Below are 27776 nucleotides of genomic sequence, written 5' to 3'. Positions count from 1 at the left end.
TCTTATTTTATTTATTAATGAATTTAAAAATCGTGAGCAAAATAATCATTGTTTCCATTTGAATGCATTTAAGTTTTTAATGCATGTACGAGATCTTAACAAGCATAAATCAAAAATATCAGAAATAAAACTACATGGTCACAATTACATTAAATTTTCAAAATTACTGTGTCAATTTAGAGTTTTTCATTTTTAATTCATTAATCGTTTCCTGAAGTTTCAGATTAAATGTTTCAGGAGTTATTTCCATAATCTCTAGAGCTAGATTCCAAGTGACTGCTATATTCATTAGGTTTTTCTGTACAAAGATAACCTGTAAAAGATACAAAATTATTACATGTAAACTCTTGAAAATACCTTTTGGCAATATATAGTTCATAATTTTATTTTATTTTATTTCTACTAATTTAGTGGTAAAATCATAAATTATACAAAGAAAAGTAAACATAGCATGTCATTCATTGCATTATTGGCAATACCATTAGGCAATATCTGACTTATCAACTTTATTACATGTTTTTTCTATGAATTTGGTGGTAAAATAATAAATTATGCAAGAAAAAATATATGAAATGTCATTGTTATATTATTGGCAATAACTAGTAATAACACTATACATCCATTAAACAGAATCAGTTGGATCAACTCATTTTAAGAAAAAGGCTGCCGCCAAAATTTTCACAGAATGAAGGAGACTTGGTCTGCTACTCATTGTGTGAAGGAAAGCTGCCCACTGACAGAGAATGCTGCGCTAGCACCAAAGGAAAAACTTCAATTGCATGAAGTCTATAAATGTTTAGATGTTTTTGTTACTCTCACTGATGCAGAGGTTTTTAAAAATACAGATTTAATTTATTCATGCTTCATTTGCTCCATTTATATCTTTCAGACTTTATGTTTTTGCTTTGAAAAATACTAATAGAATAATTACATTTTAAGTTTGGCTCAATGGTTCAGTGCATGTATGGCAAATAGGAATGATATGGTCATTTTCAAAGTGGTCAATAAAGAATCCTCTGTTTTTTTCACTCACTAGAAGATCCAGCATTTGAAGGTTGGAAATAAAAGCCTTCTTCCGTGACTAATAGTATTGAATGAAGGGAACTATCAGGTAAGCCAAATTGCTAGTCATTCCATTAATCATGGTAGGGTTTCTTTTGAAATGTCTTCATTTTCTTTAAATTTAAGAGCAGAAAAGAAGGATTTTACTTTAAAAAAATCTGATGAGCAAAATAAGGAATATATATGGGTGTGTAGAACAAAAAAAAAGTGTTTCAGCTGGTTTGCCAACTTCAAGTTCAACATGGACTCCAAGGACAGGCCATGAGTAAGAAGATTAAAATGTGTGCTCATTAAGTGGTTCTTCCATATATCAAGAGTGATTATTGCTAAAGAAATACAATGGATACCCACAGGAAATTATAACTTTAGAGTGCTGTAATGTTTATATCACTGATTTGTTATTTCTTCCTCTATTTTTTCAACATAATACTGATTTTGAAAAGTATCACTTAAAGATTCTTACCTGTAGACTTATCCATATTGCCAAGCATATTTAGAAGTAACAGGACTACATTCTGAAAAGTAGTAAAGTCATTGATGAAAGGGGCTACATCAGTAGTAACAAGAATTCGTGGTGGCAGGCCCTTCTGGAAGTTATATGTTCTAATTAAGGTTGTGGGAAAGTGGACTGCAGCTATATATTCCACAGCCACTACCCAGCTTCTCTCAAAATGTGCTTCTGTTTTAGAATAATAATCATATCTAAAAGACAAATGGAAAAGTATTTAATTACAATTAGTCACCTCAGAATTTTAACCTCATTGCCTTCAGAAAAAACTGTTTCTTGCCAAAAAACTGAATTCATAATTTTATAATTTAGAAAATAGGTTTGATAATGTGATGACTTTATTCCATCCCTCAGGGGATGTGAAGAGGGCTTATTAAAATTCTAAATCTAGGAAGAATCATCTCATAAACTGTTTACATTTTATATTGCATTTTATTTTCTTTAAGCACATTATACTTGAATATCACCTAATAACCAAAAGTAAGGCCATTTTTAAATCATAATCTCTGGCAATATAGAGATAAATACCAGAAGTCTAAGACAAAATTTTTGCTAGACTCAAATATCTTTTGTGAATCTTGATTTCTTGAAGTCAGGAGATTCCAGAAACAGAACATTCTAGAAAAATAGATGTCTGATTTTTACTATCTAATTTCTAAATAATTGGAGTTTTTCTACCACTGGAAGCCTCTGGTAGAAAAAAGCCTCTGTAATTGTTAGAAAAAGACTATAATTATTAGAAAAGCCTCTGTAACTATTTGTCCCCATAATAGGTGAGAAAGTTTAGTTTCTCCTAAGAAATGGGGACAAGTAATTACAGTACAAAGATTAAAGGTATATTCAGTAGTTTTAGAACTATAAAATACATGTCTTCTCTTTCTATCAGCTGTCTAAGCATGCTAAACAACCTGTACTTTTGCAAACAGACTTGTTCTTCCTGAGACATTGTATACTCACCATATGGTTCATCAGGTACATTCTGTTTCAAGTCTCATCATAGTTACCTTCTTCACAAAACTTTCCAGCCCACCTGAGGTGGAATCTACCACTTTCTTCTCTCCTATATTCCCATAACACCATGTCATCCACATAGCTGAAGATTTGCTCTCTAGTTATATTCTAGTATGATGTCTAGAAATTAATTATCTGATTTTATTTTGACAGTAACATAGAAGGGATCCATTAAACAGAAAGTGCTTGCATTATGCTTGTCGAAATTAAACTATAACATAACCCAGATAATACTTCCTGTCTGTTTGACTCACATGCTTGTGGGATCCTCCCTGCCCTATACTTGGAAGTGGTAGGGTGGGCAGAGTTGGATTGTTGATGACAGAAGTATTTGGTCTGGATCCAATGCCCCTTAATACATCGTAGTCACCTACCTACCAAAGATGAAAGGAAATGCGAAGTCATAAAGGTTTTGAGCAAGAGCCACAGAGCCCTAGTAACAGTGTATTAAACAAATTTCAAGTGAGTCAGAATCACTGGGAATGGAGAAAAGAGATGAGGGCACCAGTTCAATACAAAGAAATCACAAGTGCAGTGAAGAAATTGAATAGGAACCTCTTTAAATGCATCAGTTGAATGATTTGTTGGTCAGTTCACCTAACAATCAGAATGTCACTAAAAAAGAATTAAAGTACATTTGAAATGGTTCACATAAAGTTGAAATGCAGGTATACATAAGTCAGTCAATCCAAGGATCCAGAGCCACAGAGTTTTATATGAGTATAGGCAAGCTACAAAATATTCAGTATTGTCTCAAGTAAACACTCCTTAATATGCATTCACCTAAAGAAACTAACAGATGAGCGTTTAAGGTTGGTTCACAGCATGTAACAGATAGCAACCATGGCCCCAGTTCTTCACCAATCCCTACAGTTCTGTCTTCTGCCATGTAACTTTCAGTACTGGTTCTTCCTACATTGGGTGATAGGCAGAAATTCCCACTTCTGATTCAGTCGTGTAACTTGACTAGGAAAATGCAATATTAACTATTTTGACATAGCTTAAACTTAAAATGCATTTTTCACAATTTGGTTTTTCTTTCTTGCAATTCTGCCATTACTATGGGAAACTCCTAGGTTTATCTGATGTAGAATGAGATGTGGAACAGTGTTGAGCTTCCCCAGTCATCCCTGCTGGAGCCAATCAAAATCAACCAACATGAGAGTGAACCCACGAAAGATCAGCAGAGCTGCTTAGCTAAACCCCAGACACCTGAGCAATAAACACAGCTGTATGACACTGAGGTTCAGTGATTTTTGACTGGGGTGCTTTCTTTCAAACAAAGCTAACTTAACTCAGGGCCACACACATAGTAGATTGCAGGGCCCTGCTTTAAACCCCGGCACTGTGCCTTTAAACCATGTTCTTTTCTACTCCTCTCTACTGCTTTATCATGGTGATAATAGTTACTTTATATTGAATATTTCTCATTTGCCAGTAGTACATTAAGCATAACTTACAGATTTCTTAATTAATCCTCAAAATTGCCCTATGTGGCATGTACTATTGTTATTGCTATTTCAAAAATAAGAAAATTGAGTTTCTCCCTGTTTGAATTCCTAGGTCAAATGAGCCAGTATTTCAGACTCAGGTCTGTGGAACTTCAAAGCAAAACATCTTAATTTATACATTATTACTTTATTTCAAGGAACAATCATTAGCCTTGAATCTTATAATATGAATTCATAGAACTTGACAAACCAGAGACCTGATAAACAGGTAGATTAACAAATCAGAGCACATAAGCAGACATTTAAAATCTTCCATAATAATCATATTAAAAGATTTACCTTTCACCAAGATAAAGCTTTGAAAATATTTAAATTGTCTGAGGAACTTTTATTAAAATTTCAGTGAGGTGAATTAATGGAAAACATGTAATTTTAGCTTTCTTAATAGTGTGTCTATATATAAATATATCCATAACACAATACATTATTATATTCTGAACTGATCCCAATTAAAGAGACAATAGAAGGGAATTTTTAGGTAAAAGAGTTTTTTAGTAAAAATGCTGCTTTTAACAAATACTTGTACTTTTGCAACCTACCACATTGCCTTTAAAATGACACAAGAAATAAACTCAGAACTTGTGGGGAGCCACAAGATTTTAGAAGCTGAAAATCAAAAAGAACTAGTTGAAAAGATTTAATAGAATCTAGAAAACTAAATTCTAAGCAACTAAAAAGGAAAATAGAAAAATAATGCTGATATAATTTGTAGAATTCTGCTCGATGTAAGTCTGAGTAATACCCTCTGGGTAAAAGGAGATTGCTAAAATCAGGGAGATTAAAAGCCTTTAAAGAAGCAATCATAGAGAGAACGATCCAAGATGGCCGATCGCTAACATCCCGGGATTGCAGCTCTCAGGGAAGGCGCGGAGAACTAGAGGACGCCACACTTTCAGACAAAGTCTGGTCGCTCACGAAGCAGAAGATCCCCCAGTGGTGGAAACACACGAGTCGCCAGCGCGACTCTCGTGGTCGGCGCAGCGGTTCCGCCGGCACCTCGAGGCGGCAGCGCTCGGTGCAGAGTAAACGGGAACGGTTCCCCTTCTGACCGAGGTTTGGAGCCCCGGGAAGGCAGAGTCACCTACTACGGACACAAGACGGAAGCCCGACAGGAGAATCCTGGCCAGAAAAGCACCATCAGTTTTAACGCCGCTGCTCTGGCCCTGGGAACTAACAACCTGGACGTCCACTCAAGAGACCTAATCTGAAAGTTGGTAATTTCAAAGACGACAGGAGGATAAATTTACAATGATGGGAAGAAACCAGCGTAAAAAAGCTGAGAATATTCAAAGTCAGAACGCCTCTCCCTCTAAAGATGATCACAGTTCCACATCAACAATGGAACAAGGCTTGATGGAGAACGAGCGCCTCCTGATGACAGAATCACTCTTCAAGGAATGGATAATAACAAACTTCGGTGAGTTAAAAGAACATGTTGTAGCCCAACGTAAAGAAACTAGGAACTTTGAAAAAAGGTTTGATGAAATCCTATTGAGAATAGACAACTTAGAGAGGAGTATGAGTGAATTAATGAAACTGAAGAATACAATACAGGAACTCCGAGAAGTATGCACAGGTTTAAACACTCGAATTGTTCAAGCAGAAGAAGGGATATCAGAGGTCAAAATCCAACTTAATGAAATAAAACGTGAAGAAAAGATTAGAGAAAAAAGGATAAAAAGGAATGAGCAAAGTCTCCAAGAAATGTGGGACTATGTGAAAAGACCAAATTTACGTTTGATAGGTGTACCTGAATGCCACGGAGAGAACGAATCCAAGCTGGAAAATACCCTTCAGGATATTATTCAGGAAAATTTTCCTAAACTAGCAAAGCAGGTCAACATTCAACCCCAGGTAATACAGAGAACACCACAAAGATATTCCTCAAGAAGAGCAACCCCAAGGCACATAATCGTTAGATTCACCAGGGTTGAAACGAAGGAGAAGATACTAAGGGCAGCCAGAGAGAAAGGTCAGATAACCCACAAAGGCAAGCCTATCAGACTTACAGCAGATCTCTCGGCAGAAACTCTACAGGCCAGAAGAGAGTGGGGGCCAATATTCAACATCCTCAAAGAACAGAACCTTCAGCCCAGAATTTCATATCCAGCCAAACTAAGCCTCACAACTGAAGGAAAAATAAAATCTTTTATGAACAAGCAAGAACTCAGAGATTTTATTACCACCAGGCCTGCTTTACAAGAGCTTCTGAAAGAAGCATTATACACAGAAAGAAACAACCAGTATTAGCCTTTCTAAAAATACACCAAAAAGTAAAGAGCACCAACATAAAGAAGAATTTACACCAACAAATGGATAAAACAGCCAGTCAACATCAAATGGCAGTAACCCTAAATTTAAATTGACTAAATTCCCAATCAAAAGACACAGCCAAAACCCAACGGCATGTTACATCCAGACCTGTTTCACATGCAAGGATACACAAAGACTCAAAACAAAGGGATGGAGAAAGATTTACCAACCAAATGGACAGCAAAAATAAATAATAAATAAATAAAAAGCAGGAGTTGCAATTCTTGTATCAGATAAAATAGATTTTAAAGCAACAAAGATATAGTGGTAAAAGGATCAATGCAACAACAAGAGCTAACGATCCTAACACCCAGATACGAGACTTAGATTCAATGAGACAGAAAATTAATAAGGATATCAAGGACTCGAACTCAGATCCAGAACAAGTAAACTTAATAAATATTTATAGAGCTCTCCACTTCAAATACACAAAATATACATTCTTGTCAATACCACATCACACCTACCCATAAGTTTAAATGAAACATTGATTGGCCATTATTAATACCCAATTTTTTTCAAAATAAAGCAATATTTCCATTTACTCTCCCTCTTTCTCTTCCTCTCCTTTACTTACTTTTTTTTTTCTTTCCTTCTCTCAAAAAAAAAAGAAATCAACTTGTAAAAAAAAAAAAAAAAAAAAGAAGCAATCATATACAAAGATTTCTTCCCAGATTTCAAATAGTGGGTAACTGCCACTCCTCTCCCTGAGAAGGTAGAACAGAGGGCCCTTGAACTGTGTGACTAATCATGGTTGAAGGTACAAATACCACCTTGGAAACGGGGGATATAAATGAAAATGATATACAAAGACACTTCCTCTTGCTTTTTCCCTCTCTCCTGACTTCAGTAATACTGGGAGCCAGGCCTTCACTTTTGAAGCAGGTGACTGAAAATATCTCTTCTGGAAACTGGGTGGGCTCAAGAGAAAAGACTTCAAGTTATTGGAACTATAGTGTTGAGACAGCCAAATGCCTAGCCAGATAAAAAGGGGTGGCCCAGAGAATCCCCAAACCACTCTACAAGTGTTCATATCAGATGCTTTTGTGCGGATGAGGAAACCTGCCCAGGCCCTTGTCTGAGCATTTCCCCATGTGCACTGGGGGGATGGGGTGAAGCCACAGGGAATTTGCACCTTACACAGGGGAGGAGCCTGCTTTTTTCACTCGAGTGTTGGCCCAGTGTTCAAACTGTCAAGTGGGAAACCTGCTAGCAGGACTCTCAGTTGGTTTGCTGAGAGTTATTTTTCCCTTTTGACCCATAAATTCCATTCCCCTCATCCTTCAAAGTGTCTGTGTGCTTGACTTTTCCTGGTCATGTGACAAGAACCTGTTTTTTTTCTACAACAGTGTCAACAGTTAAACAACCCAGCAAGATTACTCTAGAGGTATGTTCTTAGTAGAAAACTTCTACTCATGCAGTCAGTCTTCTAAGTGCTTCTTTTTAAATAGGAGCAGACACTCTACTATTACTAGATAGCTGAGGAAAACCTATAACATGAATGGGAGACACCAAAACAAATAAACCTCTAGCGACCCCCAGAAGCACCAAGTAACCAAGCAAAGGTCCTTTCCAGGGCTCATTGTGCACATCGATTTCTTAACAGCAACCGGGGTTGTGAGTTCTTTCTTTCTTAGATTCAAGCTGCAAGAACTTGTGTCTTAGTCTCTTTGAATTCACTTGAGCATTTTTTTGATCTGGACTACATTTAAAAGTCATGACAGTAACAGGAGTGGTCCTATAGAGAAGCCTCAGGTGTCTGACTGGGTCAGATAGAGACTGGACTGTGGTCAGTACGTAGGTCTGGTTACCAAAAGATAGGAAATCATGGGTTCATCTGGATCCAAGGATTCTGGAACTCCTCCATCTGGCACTTCAGCCAATTTAATGTTATTTAAAAAGAAAACTATGGACCCAGAACCTATGCTTTTTTAGAGAAATGGGTGCATTTTACCAAAGATAATTTAGAATTACATAGGCCACAGTGAGGAAACTCCTTACAAAATGCAAACAGGTGCTTATCTTCATAGTTACAACAGCTACAGGGACAAAAAAGACTTATTCATACCTATTTTAAAATTCAAACCAAGGGGTCCCAAACTAAAGAAACTTGTGCATTGAGATGTCTGCTTTTATTGTAAGCAGCCAAGACATTAGAAAAAAAAAGTATGTTTACACCAGCCATCTGATGACTCCACTCCCTTTGTCTGTGCTGTTTCCCTACTAAAAGAAACCACAAGGGCTTCACTTTTAGTATAATAATCAACCATTCCCTCAGACAGAAAAACTCTCTGAATGGTGGATTTTTGTAGGAGAGGGGCTTCAAATCAATCTGAAAAGTCCTTGTGTTCAATCCTGTCTAATTGACACTTTGACCATTTGCAGAAAAAACATTTGTAAGAATTAGCCCTCTCCGTTTTTTCAGTTTGACCCTGCTTCTCCCATGTTGACTTCTCAGTCCACTGAAACCTTGCTTGTAAAACCCCTGCTCATTATATGCTCTGCCAAATCTGTTTACCTCTTTCTTACTGTCATAATCTTCACTGTTTGCCCCAAAACTCTTTCTTGGAAAAACAACCATTTATGGGTCTGTCATTCAATTGTGAAAACAAACTAACCTAAAAGATGAATTAATCTGTGACTATAAGATTAGACGTTTCTGTGCTGAGTACAGGCATAAAAAAATTCTTGTCTAATAAGAAAAAAAAAATCACATCTCTAAGGAAAATCTCAATTTGTAAAAGTGTCTCCTTCTCTACAACGGGAACAAAAGGAGGACTAGGTCACTAGAAACTGTTAAAATGGAGAAGGCATTGGTTAACATCTACATAACAAGCCTTGCCTTTGTTTAGGTTACTCTTCCTGGCCATTGTGTCTTAACTAGGCCTTTACCTATACCCTTATTTGTTGGTTTAGGCAAATGATGTTATTCAAACCTGAAGTCTAAGCTCTTTACCTCTGAGATGTAAATTTTCTACCTGACCTTCTGTAAGAGACATTTCTTTAGAAAAGCAAATTTAGAGAGAGAGAGCTAAAGAAAAAAAATGAACTATTTGGAAATGGAACCTTAAACTTGTAAGTGAACATTTCTAAAAGTTTTCTCTCTCTCTCTCTCTCTCTCTCTCTCTCTCTCTCTCTCTCTCTCTCACACACACACACACACACACACACACACACACACACACACACAAAGGAGGGTTTTTTTTGGCCATATCAGCAGATAGTCTTGCATCATTGGCCAGAAAAAGACAATTTTGGATCCAGATATACTTTAATAAATTAATGAGCTTGTATTACTGTATCTGGCACATGTCTAAAACTTTTAAAATAAAATCATAATGATACAGACAGGAGGCAGGAAAATACTGGCTAGAAAAGGGCAATTCCCCAGCAAAGTCCCCACCTATAAGCCTGGTCCCACGACCCTAAATGAGAACTTCACATCTCTGTTTTCCCACCCAAAAGTTGCTTTTCCTGAAACTACTCTGGCTCACCATCCTCCCATCCTGTACTCATAAAAACCCCAAACTCCACTGGCAGAGGAGCAGAGTGGTGTAGCAGAGAAGAAGAGAAGAAGCATCTGTATATTGAAAAGACTGTAGGATGGCCAGAGAGAAGTTGTTATCTTCCCACTTCATCCCATTTCTAGCTCCCCACTTATCCCACTGACAGCTGCTTCCATCACTCTATAAAATCTCTGCATTCACCATCCTTCAAGTCCAACGTGACCTGATTCTTCCTGGACACTGGACAAGTACCTGGGTACCAGAAGGGCAGGATGTAAAAGGCTGACATCCTGACTCTCCACTGAGCTGGTTAATACGTACCCATCCACAAACAGTAACAGTAAAAGATCATCAATTGTAACACACCCCTAGATGGTACCATGGGGCCAGAGTCCAAAAACACTTGCCCCAGCCTCCAGGGCCAGCACTGGCTCACTTGCATGCTCCCTATCCCACAGGGCATTTGAACACGGTGGCCAAGTAAGCAAGCCACACCCCTGTCACAAGTCCTGCAAAGGGATCCAGGGAACTCTCCCATCTCAATAAGATCTGTTTGCATCTATATGTTTATGTATGTCTATATGTATAATATATATGTGATATTTTTCTATTTCCTTATGATAGTGCTAAAATTAAATTATAGAGGAGCTGTATTTAATTGATTTAAAGAAAATAAGTGCCAGAGAGAGATCCCAGAGAGCCAAATAGGAAGAGCTCTGGAGTGCAGTTCCCAGAAAGAACAACACAGAGGGTGAGTGATCACTGCATTTCCAAATGAGTTTTTGCTGCCCAGAGACCAGGAGATTCCCAGGTGGAAAAGCACCATGAGTTTCCAGCATGGCTATTTCAGCCAGTGCCACAGGTCTCTGCACAAAAACTCACACAAATCTGGGCAACTATTTCAATTGGCACCTGGAATGCCTGGGAGACAGAGCCACCCATTCAATTGAACAAAAGGGGACTGAAACAGGGAGCCAGGTGATCTGTCTCAACGGGTCCCACTCGCACAAAGACCAGCAATCTGAAACGCTCTGGATTGAGAGTTTTGCAGCAGGTGCAGCTGGACCCAGAATGGTCCAGCTTGGTGGGGGAAAGGGTGTCAGCCATTACCAAGGCAATCCACCATTACCAAGGCAGTCAGTCATTACCAAGGCAGTCCACCTTTACTGAGGCAGTCTGCCATTACCAAAGCAATCATCATTACTGAGGCAGACCACCATTACTGAGTTAGTTCTACCTGTACCTCTAAACGAAACGAGAAGGAAGTTCACACAGCAGCTGGGCAGAGCCCATGGCAGCTCAGCAACACTTCTGCTGGCAGACTGTGACTAGATTACCTCTTTGCTGGGCAGTACATCTCTGAAAAAAGGCAGCAGCACATCAGAAACTTATAAAGCCCCACCTTCCCAGGACAGAACACCTGGGAAAAAAGGTGGTTATGAGTTCCACTGCAGCAGACTTAAATGTACCTGCCTAGCAGCTGTGAATGGAACAATGGAACTCCCAGCTCAGCACTTGAACTCTTATAAGGGACAGATTGCCTCCTGAAGCAGCTCCCCGACCCTTATATATACAAAGAGACACTTCATAAAGGAGAGCTCAGGATGACATCTGGCAGGTACCCTCCTGGGATGAAGATAATAGAAGAAGAAACCAGCAGCAACCTTTATTGTTCTGCAGCCACTGTAGGTAATCCCCAGGCAAGTAGGGTCTGGAGTGGACCTCCAGCAGTCCTGCAGCAGAGGGGCCTAACTGTTAGAAGGAAAGCTAAAAAACAGAAAGAAATAACTTCAACATCAACAAAAAGGATATCCACTCAGAGACCCCATCAGAAAGTCACCAACTACAAAGACAACAGGTAGATGAATTTACAAAGGTGGGAAGAAACCAGTGCAAAAAGGATGAAAACACTCAAAACCAGAATGCCTCTCCTCCTCCAAGGGATCACAATGCACCAGCAAGGGAACAAAGCTGGATGGAGAATGAGTCTGATGAATTGACAGAAACAGGCTTCAGAAGGTGGGTAATAACAAAGTTCTCTGAGCTAAAGGAACATGTTTTAACCCAATGCAAAGAAACTAAGAATCTTGAAAAAAGGTTAGACAAAATGCTAATGAGAATAAACAGCTTAAATAAGAATATAAATCTAAGGAATGGATGGAGCTGAAAAACAACACGAGAACTTCACGAAGCATATACAAGTTTCAAAGCTGAAGAGACCAAGCAAAAGAAAGGATATCACAGGTAGAAGATCAACTCGATGAAATAAAATGGGAAGGCAAGATTAGAGAAAAAAGAATGAAAAGTAATGAACGGAGGCTGCAAGAATTATGGGATTATGTGAAAAGACCTAATCTACGTTTGATAGGTGTATCTGAATGTGACCGAGAGAATGAATCCAAGCTGAAAAACACTCTTCAGGATATTATCCAAGAGAACTTCCCCAACCTAGCAAGGCAGGCCAACATTCAAGTCCAGGAAATACAGAGAACACCACGAAGATATTCCTGAAGAAGAGCAACCCTAAGGCACATAATCATCAGATTCACCAGGGTTGAAATGAAGGAAAAAGTGCTAAGGGCAGCCAGAGAGAGAAAGGTCAGGTTACCCACAGAGGGAAGCCCATCAGACTCACAAAGAATGTCTCAGCAGAAACCCTACAAGCCAGAAGAGAGTGGGGGCCAATATTCAACATCCTTAAAGAAAAGAACTTTCAACCTAGAATTTCATATCCAGCCAAATTAAGCTTCATAAACAAAGTAGAAATAAAATCCTTTATGAACAAGCAATTACTGAGAGATTTCGACACTCCCAGGCCTGCCTTATAAGATCTCCTAAAAGAAGCACTGAACATAGAAAGGAACAACTAGTACCAGCTACTCTAAAAACGTATCAAATGGTAAAGACCATCGACACAATGAAGAAACTGCATCAACTAACAGACAAAACAACCAGCTAGCATCAAAATGGCAGGATCAGATTCATATATAACAATATTAACCTTAAATGTAAATGGATTCAATGCCCCAATCAGAAGACATAGACTGGCAAATTGGATAAAAAGTCAAAACCCATTAGTGTGCTGTATTCAGGAAATCCATCTCATGTGCAAGGACAAACATAGGCTCAAAATAAAGGGATGGAGGAAGATTTACCAAGCAAATGGAGAGCAAGAAAAAGCAGGGGTTTCAATCCTAGTCTCTGATAAAATACACTTTCAACCAACAAAGATCAAAAGAAACAAAGAAAGGCATTACCTAATGGTAAAAGGATCAATGCAACAAGAAGAGCTAATGATCCTAAATATATGTGCACCCAATACAGGAGCACCCAGATACATAAAGCAAGTTCTTATCAACCTACAAAGAGACTTAGACTCCCACACAATAGTGGGAGACTTTAACACTCCACTGTCAATATTAGACAGACCAATGAGACAGAAAATTAATAATGATATCCAGGACTTGAACTCAGATCTCATAGACATTTACAGAACTCTCCACCCCAAATCCACAGAATATACATTCTTCTCAGCAACATGTTGCACTTACTCTAAAACTGACCACATAATTGGAAGTAAATCACTCCTCAACAAATGTAGAAGAATGGAAATCATAACAGTCTCTCAAACCACAGTGCTATCAATTTTTTTTTTTTAATTTTTTATTGGATTATAGGTTTTGGGGTACATGAGCAGAGCATGCAAGACAGTTGCGTAGGTACACACATGGCAGTGTGCTTTGCTTTTCTTCTCCCCTTCACCCACATTTGGCATTTCTCCCCAGGCTATCCCTCCCCACCTCCCCCTCCCACTGGCCCTCCCCTTTTCCCCCCAATAGACCCCGGTGTTTAGTACTCCCCTTTCTGTGTCCATGTGTTCTCATTTTTCATCACCCACCTATGAGTGAGAATATGCGGTGTTTCATTTTCTGCTCTTGTGTCAGTTTGCTGAGGATGATGTTTTCCAGATTCATCCATGTCCCTACAAACGACACGAACTCATCATTTCTGATTGCTGCATAATATTCCATGGTGTATATGTGCCACATTTTTCCAATCCAGTCTATTATCAATGGGCATTTGGGTTGATTCCAGGTCTTTGCTATTGTAAACAGTGCTGCAATGAACATTCGTGTACATGTGTCCTTATAGTAAAACAATTTATAGTCTTTTGGATATATACCCAGTAATGGGATTGCTGGGTCAAATGGAATTTCTATTTCTAAGGCCTTGAGGAATCGCCACACTGTCTTCCACAATGGTTGAACTAATTTACACTCCCACCAACAGTGTAAAAGTGTTCCTTTTTCTCCACATCCTCTCCAGCATCTGTTGTCTCCAGATTTTTTAATGATCGCCATTCTAACTGGCGTGAGATGGTATCTCAATGTGGTTTTGATTTGCATCTCTCTGATGACCAGTGACGATGAGCATTTTTTCATATGATTGTTGGCCTAATATATGTCTTCTTTCGTCAAGTATCTGTTCATATCCTTTGCCCACTTTTGAATGGGCTTGTTTGTTTAGTGCTATCAATTTAGAACTCAGGATTAAGAAACTAATTCAGAACCGCACAACTTCATGGAAACTAAACAACTGGCTCTTGAATGTTGACTGGATAAACAATGAAATTAAGGCAGAAATAAAGATGTTCTTCAAAACCAATGAGAATGAATATACAACATACCAGAATTGCTGGGACACATTTAAAGCTGTGTCTATAGGAAAATTTATAGCAAGAAATGCCCACACGAGAAGCAAGGAAAGATCTAAAATTGACACCCTATCATCAAAATTGAAAGAGCTAGAGGAGCAAGATTAAAAAAACTCAAAAGCTAGCAGAAGACAAGAAATAACTGAGATCAGAGCAGACCTGAAGGAAATAGAGACACAAAAAACCCTTCAAAAAATCAATAAATCCAGGAGCTGATTTTTGAAAAGATCAACAATATAGACTGTTAGCCAGATTAATATAAAAGAAAAGAGAGAAGAATTAAATTGATGCAATAAAAACCATTAAAAGAGATATCACCATTGATTCCACAGAAATACAAACTACCATCAGACATTACTACAAACAACTCTATGCACATAAACCAGTACACCTGGAAGAAATGGATAAATTCCTGGATACCTGCACCCTCCCAATCCTAAACCAGGAAGAAGTAGTAACCTTAAATAGACCAATAACAAGGGCTAAAGTTGAGGCAGCAATTAATAGCCTACCAACCAAAAAAAGCCCAGGTCCAGAGGTCCAGATGGGTTCACAACAGAATTCTACCAGATGTACAAAGAGGAGCTGGTACCACTCTTTCTGAAACTATTCCAAACAATCCAAAAAGAAGGAATCCTTCCCAAATCATTTTATAAGACAAACATCATCCTTTACCAAAACCCAGCAGAGACTCAACAAAAACTGAAAACTTCAGGTCAATATCCATGATGAATATCGACGCAAAAAATCTTCCATAAAATCCTGGCAAACGAACTGCAAAAGCACATCAAAAAACTTATCCATCATGATCAAGCAGGCTTCATCCCGGGGGAAAAAAAGCTATTTATGACAAACCCACTACCAATATCATACTGAATGGGCAAAAACTGGAAGCATTTCCATTGAAATCTGGAACTAGACAAGGATGCCCTCTCTCACCACCCCTATTCAAAATATCATTGGAAGTTCTAGCCAGAGCATTCAGGCAAGAAAAAGAAATAAAGTGTATTCATTAGGAAAGGAGGAAGTCAAATTGTCTGTTTGTAGACAACATGATTGTTTATTTAGAAGACCCCATCATCTCAGCCCCCAAATCTCCTGAAACTGATAAGCAACTTCAACAAAGTCTCAGGATACAAAATCAATGTGCAGAAATCACAAGCATTCCTATACACCAATAACAGACTAAAAGACAGCCAAATCAAGAGCAAACTCCCATTCACAACTGCTACAAAGAGAATAAAATACCTAGGAATACAACTAACAAAGGATGTAAAGGACCTCTTCAAGGAGAACTACAAACCACTGCTCAAGGAAATAAGAGAGGACACAAACAGATGGAAAAACATTCCATGCTCATGGTTAGAAAGAATCAATATTGTGAAAATGCCCATACTGCCTAAAGTAATTTATACATTCAATGCTATCCCCATAAAGCTACCTATGACCCTCTTCACAGAACTGGAAAATACAACCTTAAACTTCATATGGAACCAAAAGAGAGCCCGCATAACCAAGACAATCCTCAGCAAAAAGAAAAAAGCTGGAGGCATCACACTACCTGACTTCAAACTATACTACAAAGCTACAGTAATCAAAACAGTATGATACTGGACCAAAACAGAGATACAAACCAATGGAGCAGAACAGAGGCCTCAGAAGCAACACCACATATCTACAACCATCTGATCTTTGACAAACCTGACAAAAACAAGCAATGGGGAAAGGATTCCCTGTTTAATAAATGGTGTTTGGGAAAACTGGCTAGCCATGTGCAGAAAACAGAAACTAGATCCCTTCCTGACACTTTACACTAAAATTAATTCCAGATGGATTAAAGACTTAAACATAAGACCTAACACCATAAACACCCTAGAAGAAAATCCAGGCAAAACCATTTAGGACATAGGCATAGGCAAGGACTTCATGACTAAAACACTAAAAACACTGGTAACAAAAGCCAAAATAGACAAATGGGATCTAATTAAACTCCAGAGCTTCTGCACAGCAAAAGAAATAATCATTAGAGTGAACCAGCAACCAACAGAAAGGGAAAAAATTTTTGCAATCTACCCATCTGACAGAGGGCTAATATCCAGAATCTACAAAGAACTAAAACAGATTTACAAGAAAAAAAAACAAACAAACCCATTCAAAAGTGGGTGAAGGACATGAACAGACACTTTTCAGAAGACATATATAAGGCCAACAAACATATGAAAAAATGCTCATCATCACTGGTCATTAGAGAAATGCAAATCAAAACCACATTGAGATACCATCTCACATAAGTTAGAATGGCAATCCCTAAAAAATCTGGAGACAACAGATGCTGGAGAGGATGTGTAGAAATAGGAACACTTTTACACTGTTGGTGGGAGTGTAAATTAGTTCAACCATTGTGGAAGACAGTGTGGTGATTCCTCAAGGACCTAGAAATAGAAATTCCATTTGACCCGGCAATCCCATTACTGGGTATATATATATCCAAAGGATTATAAATCATTCTATTATAAAGACACATGCACACATATGTTCATGGCAGCACTGTGTACAACAGCAAAGACCTGGAACCAACCCAAACACCCAACGGTGATAGACCAGACAAGGAAAATGTGGCACATATACACCATAGAATACTATGCAGCCATAAAAAACTATGACACATTCGTGTCCTTTGTAGGGACATGGATGAATCTGGAAACCATCATTCTCAGCAAATGGACACAACAGAAAACCAAACACTGTATGTTCTCACTCATAGGTGGGTATTGAACAATGAGAACACATGGACACAGGGAGGAGAGCATCTCACACCGGGGTCTGTTGTGGGAGACTAGGGGAAAGACAGCAGTGGGTAGGGAGGTTGGGGAGGGATAATATGGGGAGAAATGCCAGATGTAGGTGATGGGGGATGGAGGCAGCAAATCACATTCCCATATATGTACCTATGCAACAATCCTGCATGATCCGCACATGTACCCCAGAACCTAAAGTACAATAAAAAAAATTTAAAAAAAGAAAAGAAAAGAAGTGCCTATATAATTTAAGTATTCTTTCAGAAAAGCCAGAACAAAGTCATGTAAGCTTTTCGAGTTTACATGACTTTGGTAACCTTCGGTAAATGAGAATATTGTTGGTTTGATTAAAACAGGCATATCCTCACAGTTATCACCATTAAATACAATAAGGATGCATGATTTTTTCCTACCAGGTTTAATGGCAGGACAAATAAGCTTATGTCAACTCTATATTACAAAATTAGTCAGACAAAAAAATAAGCTAACGATTAGCTGTTTAACATTTGATCTTTGTGAGCCATCCAAACATACGTTAAATGGACATAAGCAAGATAAAATTCCCATGTGAAAGATGTCCTTCTTATACCAAAATGTTTCTTAACAGCGTGATCATCAACAATGTAAACTTGAGACTGAGAAAAGCCTATACAAACAAAAATTTAATTCTCAGCCCAAAAAGAAAGAAACCTGAAAAGATAGTGTCAATGAAAAGTGTCGAACTCTAAAATATTTGAAGAGATTTATTCTGAGATAAATATGAGTCATGATGGCCTATGACACAGCCCCGAGGAGGTCCCAAGAACATGTGCCCAAGGTGGCTGGGGTGCAGTTTAGTTTTATACATTTTGGAGAGGCATGAGACATCAGTAAAATTCATTTGAAAAATATACTTGTTTGGTCCAGAGAGGTGGGACAATTCAAAGCAGGGGGGTGGGGTGGTTTCAGGCTATAGGTAAATTTAAACATTTTCTGGTGGACAATTATTTGAGTTTGTCTAAAGACCTGGGATTAACGGAAATGTTCAGGTTAAGATAAAAATTGTGGTGACCACGGGTTCTTTTGAAGTCTCATAGCAGCTTCCCTTGGAGATAGATAATAGGTGACAAATGTTTCCTATACAGACCTTTAAAAAGTATTGGACTCTCAGTTAATCTCTTCATGATTGCGAGGGCCTCGAAAAAAAGCTCTAGCTATGTTATCAGAGATTCTTTACAAATGCAAATTTCCCCCAGGAAGGACAGTGTTGCAAGGCCATTTCAAAATATGGCAGAGAAACATGTTTTGGGATAAAATATTTTGATTTTCTTTGTCACATAATGTTATGCTATAGTCAGACTGGAAAGTAAGTCATGATACATAGAGTTAAATAAAACCCATCTGATGAGAATTTATGGTTTGTAGGGCATGACTTCTCCGACCCCTTAGATAGGAATTTGTGCAAGATTAAAAAATCAGAGCTTAGTCTTTAATAGAAATAATATTTTGCTTCCTCTACAGTTTTTTATTACAGAGGGACCACAGGTATTTGGGAGTGTTAAATATATATTTTGTGCCACATTGACAAATTTACCATGAGAAAACACATGCTTCTAGAAAGTACAACTTATATATTTATCAGTCTACAGAGTACTGGTAGGACAATTCACAATTGCTTTTTCCTAGTGTTCACTAGAAATTAAGGTTAATAAGAGTTAAGATTTTTAATTATACATAATTAAAATCACTAGAAATAAGAAAAACAAAGCTATATCCAAATAGACAGGCAAAATGTGCTTTTGGTTAAAAAAAAGCTGTAATACATGAGGATGTTTTGTTTTGTTAAAGAAAAAGGAGAGCAAATTTTATCCTGGTATAGAATGACCGGTTGTGCCAAAATGAGAAGTATAGGACAAAAATTGAATGTATAAGAAAGTTATAAAAGGTTTCTGAAAGATAAATCTTGTGAAAAAAAATTCCGTGTATGATCAAGTTGGCTAAAATTAGAAGAGAATTATTTATATATTTTTCTAAAAATTGAGCATTAATAACAAAGGTACACTGATACAAAACTAGAATTTGTTTCCTGTGCTAAACCAAGGTTTTCTTAGAGTATTGGTCTGTTCTGAGCAGGACATTGTGCAAAGTTTTTCTTTATTGTTAAAGAAATTGTCCTAGAAAACAAAGATTCTGCATTTTACTAAGATAATTTCCTATTAGGTTTTTTGATCATTTAAAAAACTGAGCCCTCTCTATAAAAGATCGAAGGTTTTTCTATAACTGTAATTTTCTGTATTTGCCTTCAAAGTCTTTAAATTATCACTCTGGTTAAAATGAATGACTATTATTTTTAAATGATCTGTGATCCTATTTTGATCAAGTATTTTAAATCTTTGATTTTTTTGGCAAGCTTCCAAAAATCAAATTCTAAGTCAAGTCTTTTTAGTGACCTCAAATTAACTTTGGAACTTTGCAGATGGGCCTTTGGAACATCTCAGAAGGATATCTCTCCTTATAAAAAGAGAGATATTAAAGTAATCAGGCCTATTTGGTAAATTACACGGGAAGCAGTGTCAAATAATAAGTAATGTTAAACCTTCTTTAAGTTGTATTTGTATGGATGTGTTATTAATATATGTTGCAGGAGTTTTATGAAATTCCTAGAAATCTGATCATCCCATTGGACTGAATGAGAATTCCCAGAACTGTTATGAAGAGACTGATTGTCACATAATGTTATGCCATAGTCAGATTGGAAGGTAAGTCATGAAACATAGAGTTAAATAAAACCCATCTGATGAGAATGTACGGTATGTAGGGCATGACTTTCCAGAGCCCTTAGAGATGAACTTCTAAGTTCCTATCTAAAAAACTTCTAAGGCATAAAACTTCTAAGGCAACATCAAGTAAAACAAGAATTAATTGATTACTAAGAAAATGCTTTGGCAGATTTTCATGCTATGTCAGCCAGTACTGAAATTGTTTAGATAAGCAATTTGAACAAATGTCATAAGATTGACTCAATTCAAATTCCCTACAAAAACCTATTTAATAAGCGATGTTATTCACCTGATTTGGAAATACAAAACTGACATTTAAAAAGATATAAATTCAATGTTCAATGTCAACTCATGGAAAGCAAAGATGGCCTCCGAGTCCCTCCTGGGTCCTAAAAGCTTCCATTATTAAAAGCTCTGTATTCATCATAGAAAAGATAAAATAATCCAAATTATGAAGAAAATATTGGTGAAGTGACTATTTAGAAATGCCTTATAAACAATACTTGGTTTGTTAAACTGATAATGCTGGTAAGACAATAAAAAACTCAAGTGATACACTTTTGGCAGATGCTGGATCATTTGAACACGTACAGATATGTTTAATTCAATTGCCACCTTCAATGCATATTTTCTGGTTCTATAGGTGCTTTTCTATGCAGAAAGGCCAATGCTATAACAATAGTGAAAAGGTTATAAGATAATGTCTTTATACGGCATTCCTGGAGCATGTCTAGCAATATAGGTACTCATTTTACTGGAAAAGTTGTAAAACAGTTTTAAAAAGTATTACAAACACAGTGGCATTAGACAAAGTTAACAGATTTTGTTGGATTGCATTGGTCAAAGGTCCTACTGATTGGCAGCAATCAAATCCACTCCTACAGGTAAACACAGACTGACTCTTATGAAATAGTTATTGGAAGGTCTATGTCTCTAATAATAAAACCTCATATATCTCATGTTCTTTTAAACTCTGACATGACTTTAAATTGTGAGGCTTTAATGCATTTTGCCAAAGCATATTTTCACCAGATAAAAAAAGCCCTTTGTGGCTCACCAACTGATAACAACCATATCTTTCATGATCTAGAACCTAGAGATTGGTTCTTTTAGAAATGACGCCAAAGAAAGACTGCCCTTGAACTCCATCAGAAGAGACCATACTAAGCTCTTTTCTGTAGCAAAACTTTAGGGATTTAGGGATTTAAGGATTTAAGTCTTGGATGCACATTTCTCAACTCAAGAGAGCCCCTCCAGACCCTTGGTACTGTACACCCATTGGAAACTTCCAGGTAAAACTGACTAGAGAAGTGTTTTCCCCAGAAGAAGTTGGCATCCTTGATATGGACAGCTTTCCCAAGATCATAAATAAAGTATTTTCTCCTCTGTCAACATGAAGCCTTTGCTCCTTTTCCTTTTTTGCCCATGTTTCTTTTATGTTCATATATGGCAATATATATGATAAGTCAGTATTTCACAATCAATTACTTCTACATGGAACTTAACTGAGTATTACATATGTCATATTAAACCTACATCTTCGCATGATCTTAGAGATACTCTGGTTCACCTTGTGAGAAAGTTCATTGATATTCCAAGTGCAATATCTAGTTCTTCCTATACAGCTGGGCCTTTAGACTCAAATATTCAGATTGCCTCTTTAAAATCTAACAGTAAGCAAAACCTATAGTAAGAGTTTTATAATTAAGCCAAAAATTGAATTTGAAAAACAAAAGGAAGATAATTCAACATTTTTAGGCAAATTTATAGTCCTAATTTTTTGGTTGTTAGTATCTTCTAACCATTCAATGATTAAAAATGAGATCTTAGACAAATATTACTAATGCTCCCGTATTGGTGACTCATAATGTACAAAGCATCTCACGCAAAAGACTGTCTATAGTGTCCCTCCAGAATATATTTTTATTCGTGGAAAATTTAACAGCCAACCACATATGTTGGCAAATCCATGTCTCAGTAATGGCAAAATAAGGAGCCACTGGCAATTAAGGGATTCTGAGGGTACTGCGGTCACTCCATAACTAATTGGAAACTGGATATTGGTCTACAACTCTTAATTTGAACTATGAAATAATAAAGAGGAATTCACCAGCAGGTATAAATTCTTCTTAATAGGCATTGTGGGGTACAAAATTTCTCCCCTGGCTTTGCATCAATATAAATGAGGTTACGGTTAGAAATATGTCTCATAGATTAGTTACCATAGCTGATTTTACTGCAGAGGCTGTAACTGTCCAGCAAACTTCTTTAGATTTTCTTGCTGAGGGTATATAAGGTAACTAGATTGCTTTGGACTACCTATAGGGAGGAACATGTGTACTAGCTAACACCTCTTGCTGTACTTTTAAATAAATTCATGTGGTAGGGTAGAAACTCAGTTGTAAGAAATCAACAAACAAGTTGCTTGGTAAAAACAAGTCGATTTTTCTTCTGGATTATTATTTATATGTTTGATTTAGGTTGATTCAATTCACATAGGCTAAGGAGTACTCTTCAGTCTCTTAGTATTAGCCTCCTGATAGCCATCATAATAGTCTCCCTGATGCACCTTAACCTCCCAAGTCTTAAATCCTTTTATGCAGCTATTCATTCTATGTGAAATGATCTCACTACAGTAAGAATAATGAAAATATAAAGAGAACATAAATAATCAGTCAACTGTCCTGATGTTATGAACTGTGAATTCCATACCAATACCAAGTAAGTCCATTATGAAAGTGACAGAGAGTGGTGTCAATGCCCAAGGTTTGGTTGACCTCTTAAATTTGAGAGGCAGACCAAAAGGTGGAGAATTGTTAAATTAAGTTTGGCCTAAAATTGCAACAATATGTAACAAACTGCAGCTTAATGTAGTCTGTAAACAAACTGCAACCAAATTTAAGAGTATTTTCTTGTAACGAATATAAGTCTCAGCCAATCATGGCAGCTGAGCTTCAGCAAATCACAGGCTGCCAACTAATCAAACCATGCCATATAAGGCAAATTTCTCATCACACTATATCCAAATAAGGCAAATATTGAGCTATAACCAATTAAGGTGTTTCTACATGTCACTTTCTTTTTCTGTCTACGAATACTGCCTGCCCACATCACTGGGCAAAGCTCTCTGAGCCTCTATTGGTTCAAGATGGTGCTGATTAATGAATCAATCAATGCTTAAGTGAATTCTGCTACATTTATCTTATCTACAATTGTTCTTGTAATAGTGTCTATGATTAAATAATAAGTCATCTACATATTTATATTTCCTTTTGTTTTCTACAATTAGGAAAATGTGTTGCATGTTGCTTGTTTTTTCATACATGGCTGTTTTTCTCAAAATTTTCCCTTTCATAAAACACTTTTTTTAGCCTGATCAAGTTAAAATATTTACACATATTTACTATAATCTTTAATGGTTAGGCTTATTATTTAATATAAAGATTGAAAAACACTCTAGAAGAAGAAAAATATACAAATAATGCCCAAAATTATTTAGCATATTAAATAGAGATACATTAGATATACATTCTTACCTGTCTTCAAAGCTTTTGATAGTATCTGCCAGGGTTGAAGTATGTGCAGTCCATAAGTACTTCAACAGATCATCAAACTTACTAAAAGGTGACTGCAAATGCTAAGATAAAGAGGTCAAATTTATTAATAATTGAGCAACTGTGACAATCCTTCTCCCTGAAATTTAGTCATGCTCAGAAATATAATTTAGCAATATTCTACATAAAAGGAGAATTTTATTTCTAAGAAATATATATACATATATGGCCTTAAGGCCTAACACTCTTTAAAGAATACACAAGGATTCATAAGTTTTAATAATAGCACATGCATCTAGAGATATCGAACTTGAAATAAAGTATTTTCAAGGTCTATTTTTATAGTGATCAGAAGGTCTTTATTTTTTCCTACTAACATTGTTAAAATTACCATAAAATCTTGAGTAACAAAAATATCTTGTTAAAATGTTTCATTAAATCTAAACTAATGCAATAATCTACTGAAGTACAAATAAATATATTTTTTCTTCATTAATTTTAGTTAAATTTTTTTTAATATCCTAGTCAGCATGAAGTTTCAATTAATCAGAATAGCCTACCATTCAGCAAAGTATCCTGTATGCTCACCACTTGTGTATAATGTATTTGAGGCAAGAAGAATGGATAGATTTATGGTAATGCTATATTGAGGCAGTAGGTGTTAATGACTCATGACGCTACTATAACAGATATTATTAATATAACATGCATAGCAATTTAGATTTGCATACTAAGAAAAATATTATGTAATGCACAAATAATCCTAGAAAGAATTACATGACAAAATAAATTCTCTTCCCATCTCCTAAGAGTATTAAAAAAAAAACCTGGTAAAAGATGTTCCACTTGCTCATTGTCTCAGGGAAGGATGAATGACAGCTAGAAACATTATAACAAAACTTCCTCTGATTCTTGGGTGGGGGCAAAAGATTGACTTGGTCTGATGATATCCCCATTATACCAGAATCAACCGCAGCAAGAAAGGGTAATGAACACAGAAAATAATTCAAATCTGTAAGAACAAAAGACTTATTATTACCACAAGCACTAACAAATTTCAAAGAGGATATTTTGATAAAAGTTAAGCACTAGGAAAAAAAACTGACCAAAAATCCCCCTAAGGATCAAATATATAACTTTCACTGTGTTTCTGTTAATAACCCTATAATCATAAATATATCATATGTTGGCTAAAGTAGTTGACGATGATGTTTTAATGGACTGTATAATATTCATTTTTCAAAGCATTAAGTAAAAATGGAAGAAAGCTATCAACTTTTCCACAGAATGGTACAATACCTCTCATTATGGTTTTATTGTGAACTGTATTTGCATTTTTTTCTAAAATATTTTAACATGATTATAGCTTCGGTAAATGAATGTTTTTTGTTTTGTGTGTGTGTGTGTGTGTGTGTGTGTAAGTTTAATTTGTAACCATAATATCACTAAATTTTTGTCTTATTTTATGCCTTTAAAGCAAAAATTTTAGATAAGTTTTGACATTGGATAACTGGACTAACAATCAAATAAGACTATTTTTAAATTGTTTAAAAATTTACCTATATATAAAACCTGTTCCAGCAGGCTCAGACATTTTCATTAGTTGAATATTAGGCTTATGCAGATTTCCACTAGAAATCAGTGATGTCAAATATTTTATTCTATATAGGCATTTGTGAATGGAGTCCTAGCAAGCTGATCCTCCAAACTACTAAACCAATCTAAGAATAACAAACTCTGAATTCTAGATCTTTACCACTACTATTTGTGGGTCTTTGAAAGGGAAAAATTAGGGGCAGTAAGTGGAAAATGCCTAAGTTTACATATGACGTGTGTTGCTCTGAAAAAGTGAAATTTAATGTGATCAAGTTTCTACTTATTGAGAAATACCTCTAAGGATTTGTGGTATAAATTGGTTTCATTACTAAAGCATAAAATTTAATGAAAGAATTAGAAAATACCTTCTGGTTATTTTAGCATTAAGTATATGATTAAAGCCTGAGATTACAGATTGGTATAATGAATTGTAGTAGGTATTAATCTCTGGCATATTTATTGGTTTCCATATTAAACACATCTGGTCTGAGCAAAATAAAAAAGCATCTTGTCTTGGTTTCTCACTTCTCATCCTTCCTTATTCTGGAGATTCTTTGTCAACAGTCGGACCTCCCACCTAACTGCCAGAGCTGGCCCCTCAGAGGCCATTGCTTTTATAGAACCTTATTTTAGTTCTGCGGTGAAAAGCTGGATATGTCCTAAGGAATCATTACTGACATTGTGGCTGTTAAATCCTATGATGTGACCTAAAGGCTGTAAGATATATGTGAAAGATTCCCTTTTAAAAAAGGAACAGGATTGTTTTAGTTCTGTCTCTGTCCTTAAGATTTTAGGTTTGAATGCTTTCTTTCGGGAAAGGTTAATAACTATTTTGCCACTTAAATGAACATACCAGCCCACCAACTGTCCACAGAGACACACATAAGATCTCCAGATTCATAGCCACAGTTTGTCCTTCGGGTTGGATCAGCTAATCTCCCTAGAGGAGAGAGGATGCACAGTTGTATTTATTATACACATTTTGAAACCGGCTATAACTGTTGCTTAACCAGATGAATTCTGTTTGTAGATAGAAAAGCATTTATTTCTGAATGATATGTTTGTATTCCCATCACTCCTTTTTATCTTTTATTTTTTAGATCCCAATCAATTTCTTTCCTTTAACAACACCACAGTTTTCTGCTTTGAATTATAGGTCCAAAATACTGCTTTCTTTGTAAGGATTTTCTCTTCTACTTCCCCCTCTACCTCCTGATCAAACTATGAAGCAATATGCATACAGATGAGAAGAGATGGTCAAGCGTCAAAACAAACCCCTGCTCCACCACTTACTAGCTTGGCTTTATCTAAATAACCTCTAATGCCTTAGTTTTCTCATCTATGACATAGGGATAATAATATTAACTACATTATAAGGTTGTGATGCGAAGTAGGAAAAAGCACCAAAAATGTTTCACCTATATTTACACATTATGTAAATATTAGAAAATAATCATCGTTTTTCTTGCCAAATGAAATTGCTGTTTTCTTAATCTGTCTCACACAATAATTTCTTTGTTGGCTGTGTTATCAATATGGAGTGGGTGGGCAACTCTTTCTCATGAGCTTCTATCAACCAGAACAAAAGTGTCTTTCAATTCATCCGTATTTTAACCCAAAATGTAACTTCTGTCTATACACTGTAAAGTACCTTATTTCCAACAGAAGCAATCATTTGCAGAGAAAGATCCTCATGAAGAATGTAATGCTTCTTTATAACCTCATATCCATAGTCATAATTAGAACTTGAAGAAATTCAAACTAATTTGACATCCCTTTGTATATCTCCTTGACTGTTCTGTTTATCTCATTCCTTAGAAAGGAGTGTGGCACTTAGTAGAATTTCAATAAATATTCGCAAAATGCCAATAGATGAGATGTGATGTCTTTCACAGTTGATAACGATATCTTGTGCCTCAATGAAGTTTCTAATAGTAACACACAACCCACAAAAGAAGGATTTGTGAAGAAGGAGAAGAAAATGTAGGGAAACAATGATTATAAGGGAAAAGAGAGCAACACAAAGAATCAACTTTTACAAACATGGTACAGTATATACAGCGTCTTATTTCCCAAATACTTCACAGATCTATTGGTAAATGATTACAATGAAAGCAAGAGTCATTCTTACCTGTCCTATATTGCCAGCCATATTGCAGAGGCAATCCCCATAAAATATTTTGTTCATTTTCTGGTGCAAACTTTGCAAAATACCTAGCTGTCTGGTTCAATAGGATTTTATACATCCCCATTCTCTCAAGGTATACCCAGGGATTAATAATGTACATACTGTTCTCCACCCTGTAGTCACTGAGCTGACCAGGACTGTCCTTCCACAGAGGGGGCTCTAAATCTGAGAGGTTGGAAGGCCCTGCTAAAGAAACAGAAAAGCAACCAACTAGTACACAAACCCAGGAAGGAAGAAAAGCCATTGTGCCAGAGCT

At 36.5% G+C, this 27776-nt stretch overlaps 1 protein-coding gene across 1 annotated transcript; it reads right to left on the bottom strand.

Annotated features, from left to right (window-relative positions):
• C4H6orf58 (chromosome 4 C6orf58 homolog) lies at nt 1-27776 on the bottom strand. Its single transcript, XM_002746943.6, has 6 exons — nt 27464-27776; nt 26186-26272; nt 24564-24748; nt 23719-23819; nt 1526-1764; nt 1-313 (listed from the first exon to the last, which is right to left on the bottom strand). The coding sequence occupies exons 1-6, from the start codon at nt 27762-27764 to the stop codon at nt 234-236; spliced, it is 993 nt and encodes a 330-aa protein (XP_002746989.3). The 5' UTR covers nt 27765-27776; the 3' UTR covers nt 1-233.

This window comes from Callithrix jacchus, chromosome 4, assembly GCF_049354715.1.
Source record: "Callithrix jacchus isolate 240 chromosome 4, calJac240_pri, whole genome shotgun sequence".
NCBI classification, from domain to species: Eukaryota; Metazoa; Chordata; class Mammalia; order Primates; family Cebidae; genus Callithrix; species Callithrix jacchus.
Note: the sequence above shows the minus strand (reverse complement) of the source record. Positions and strands in the feature narration are given on the sequence as shown.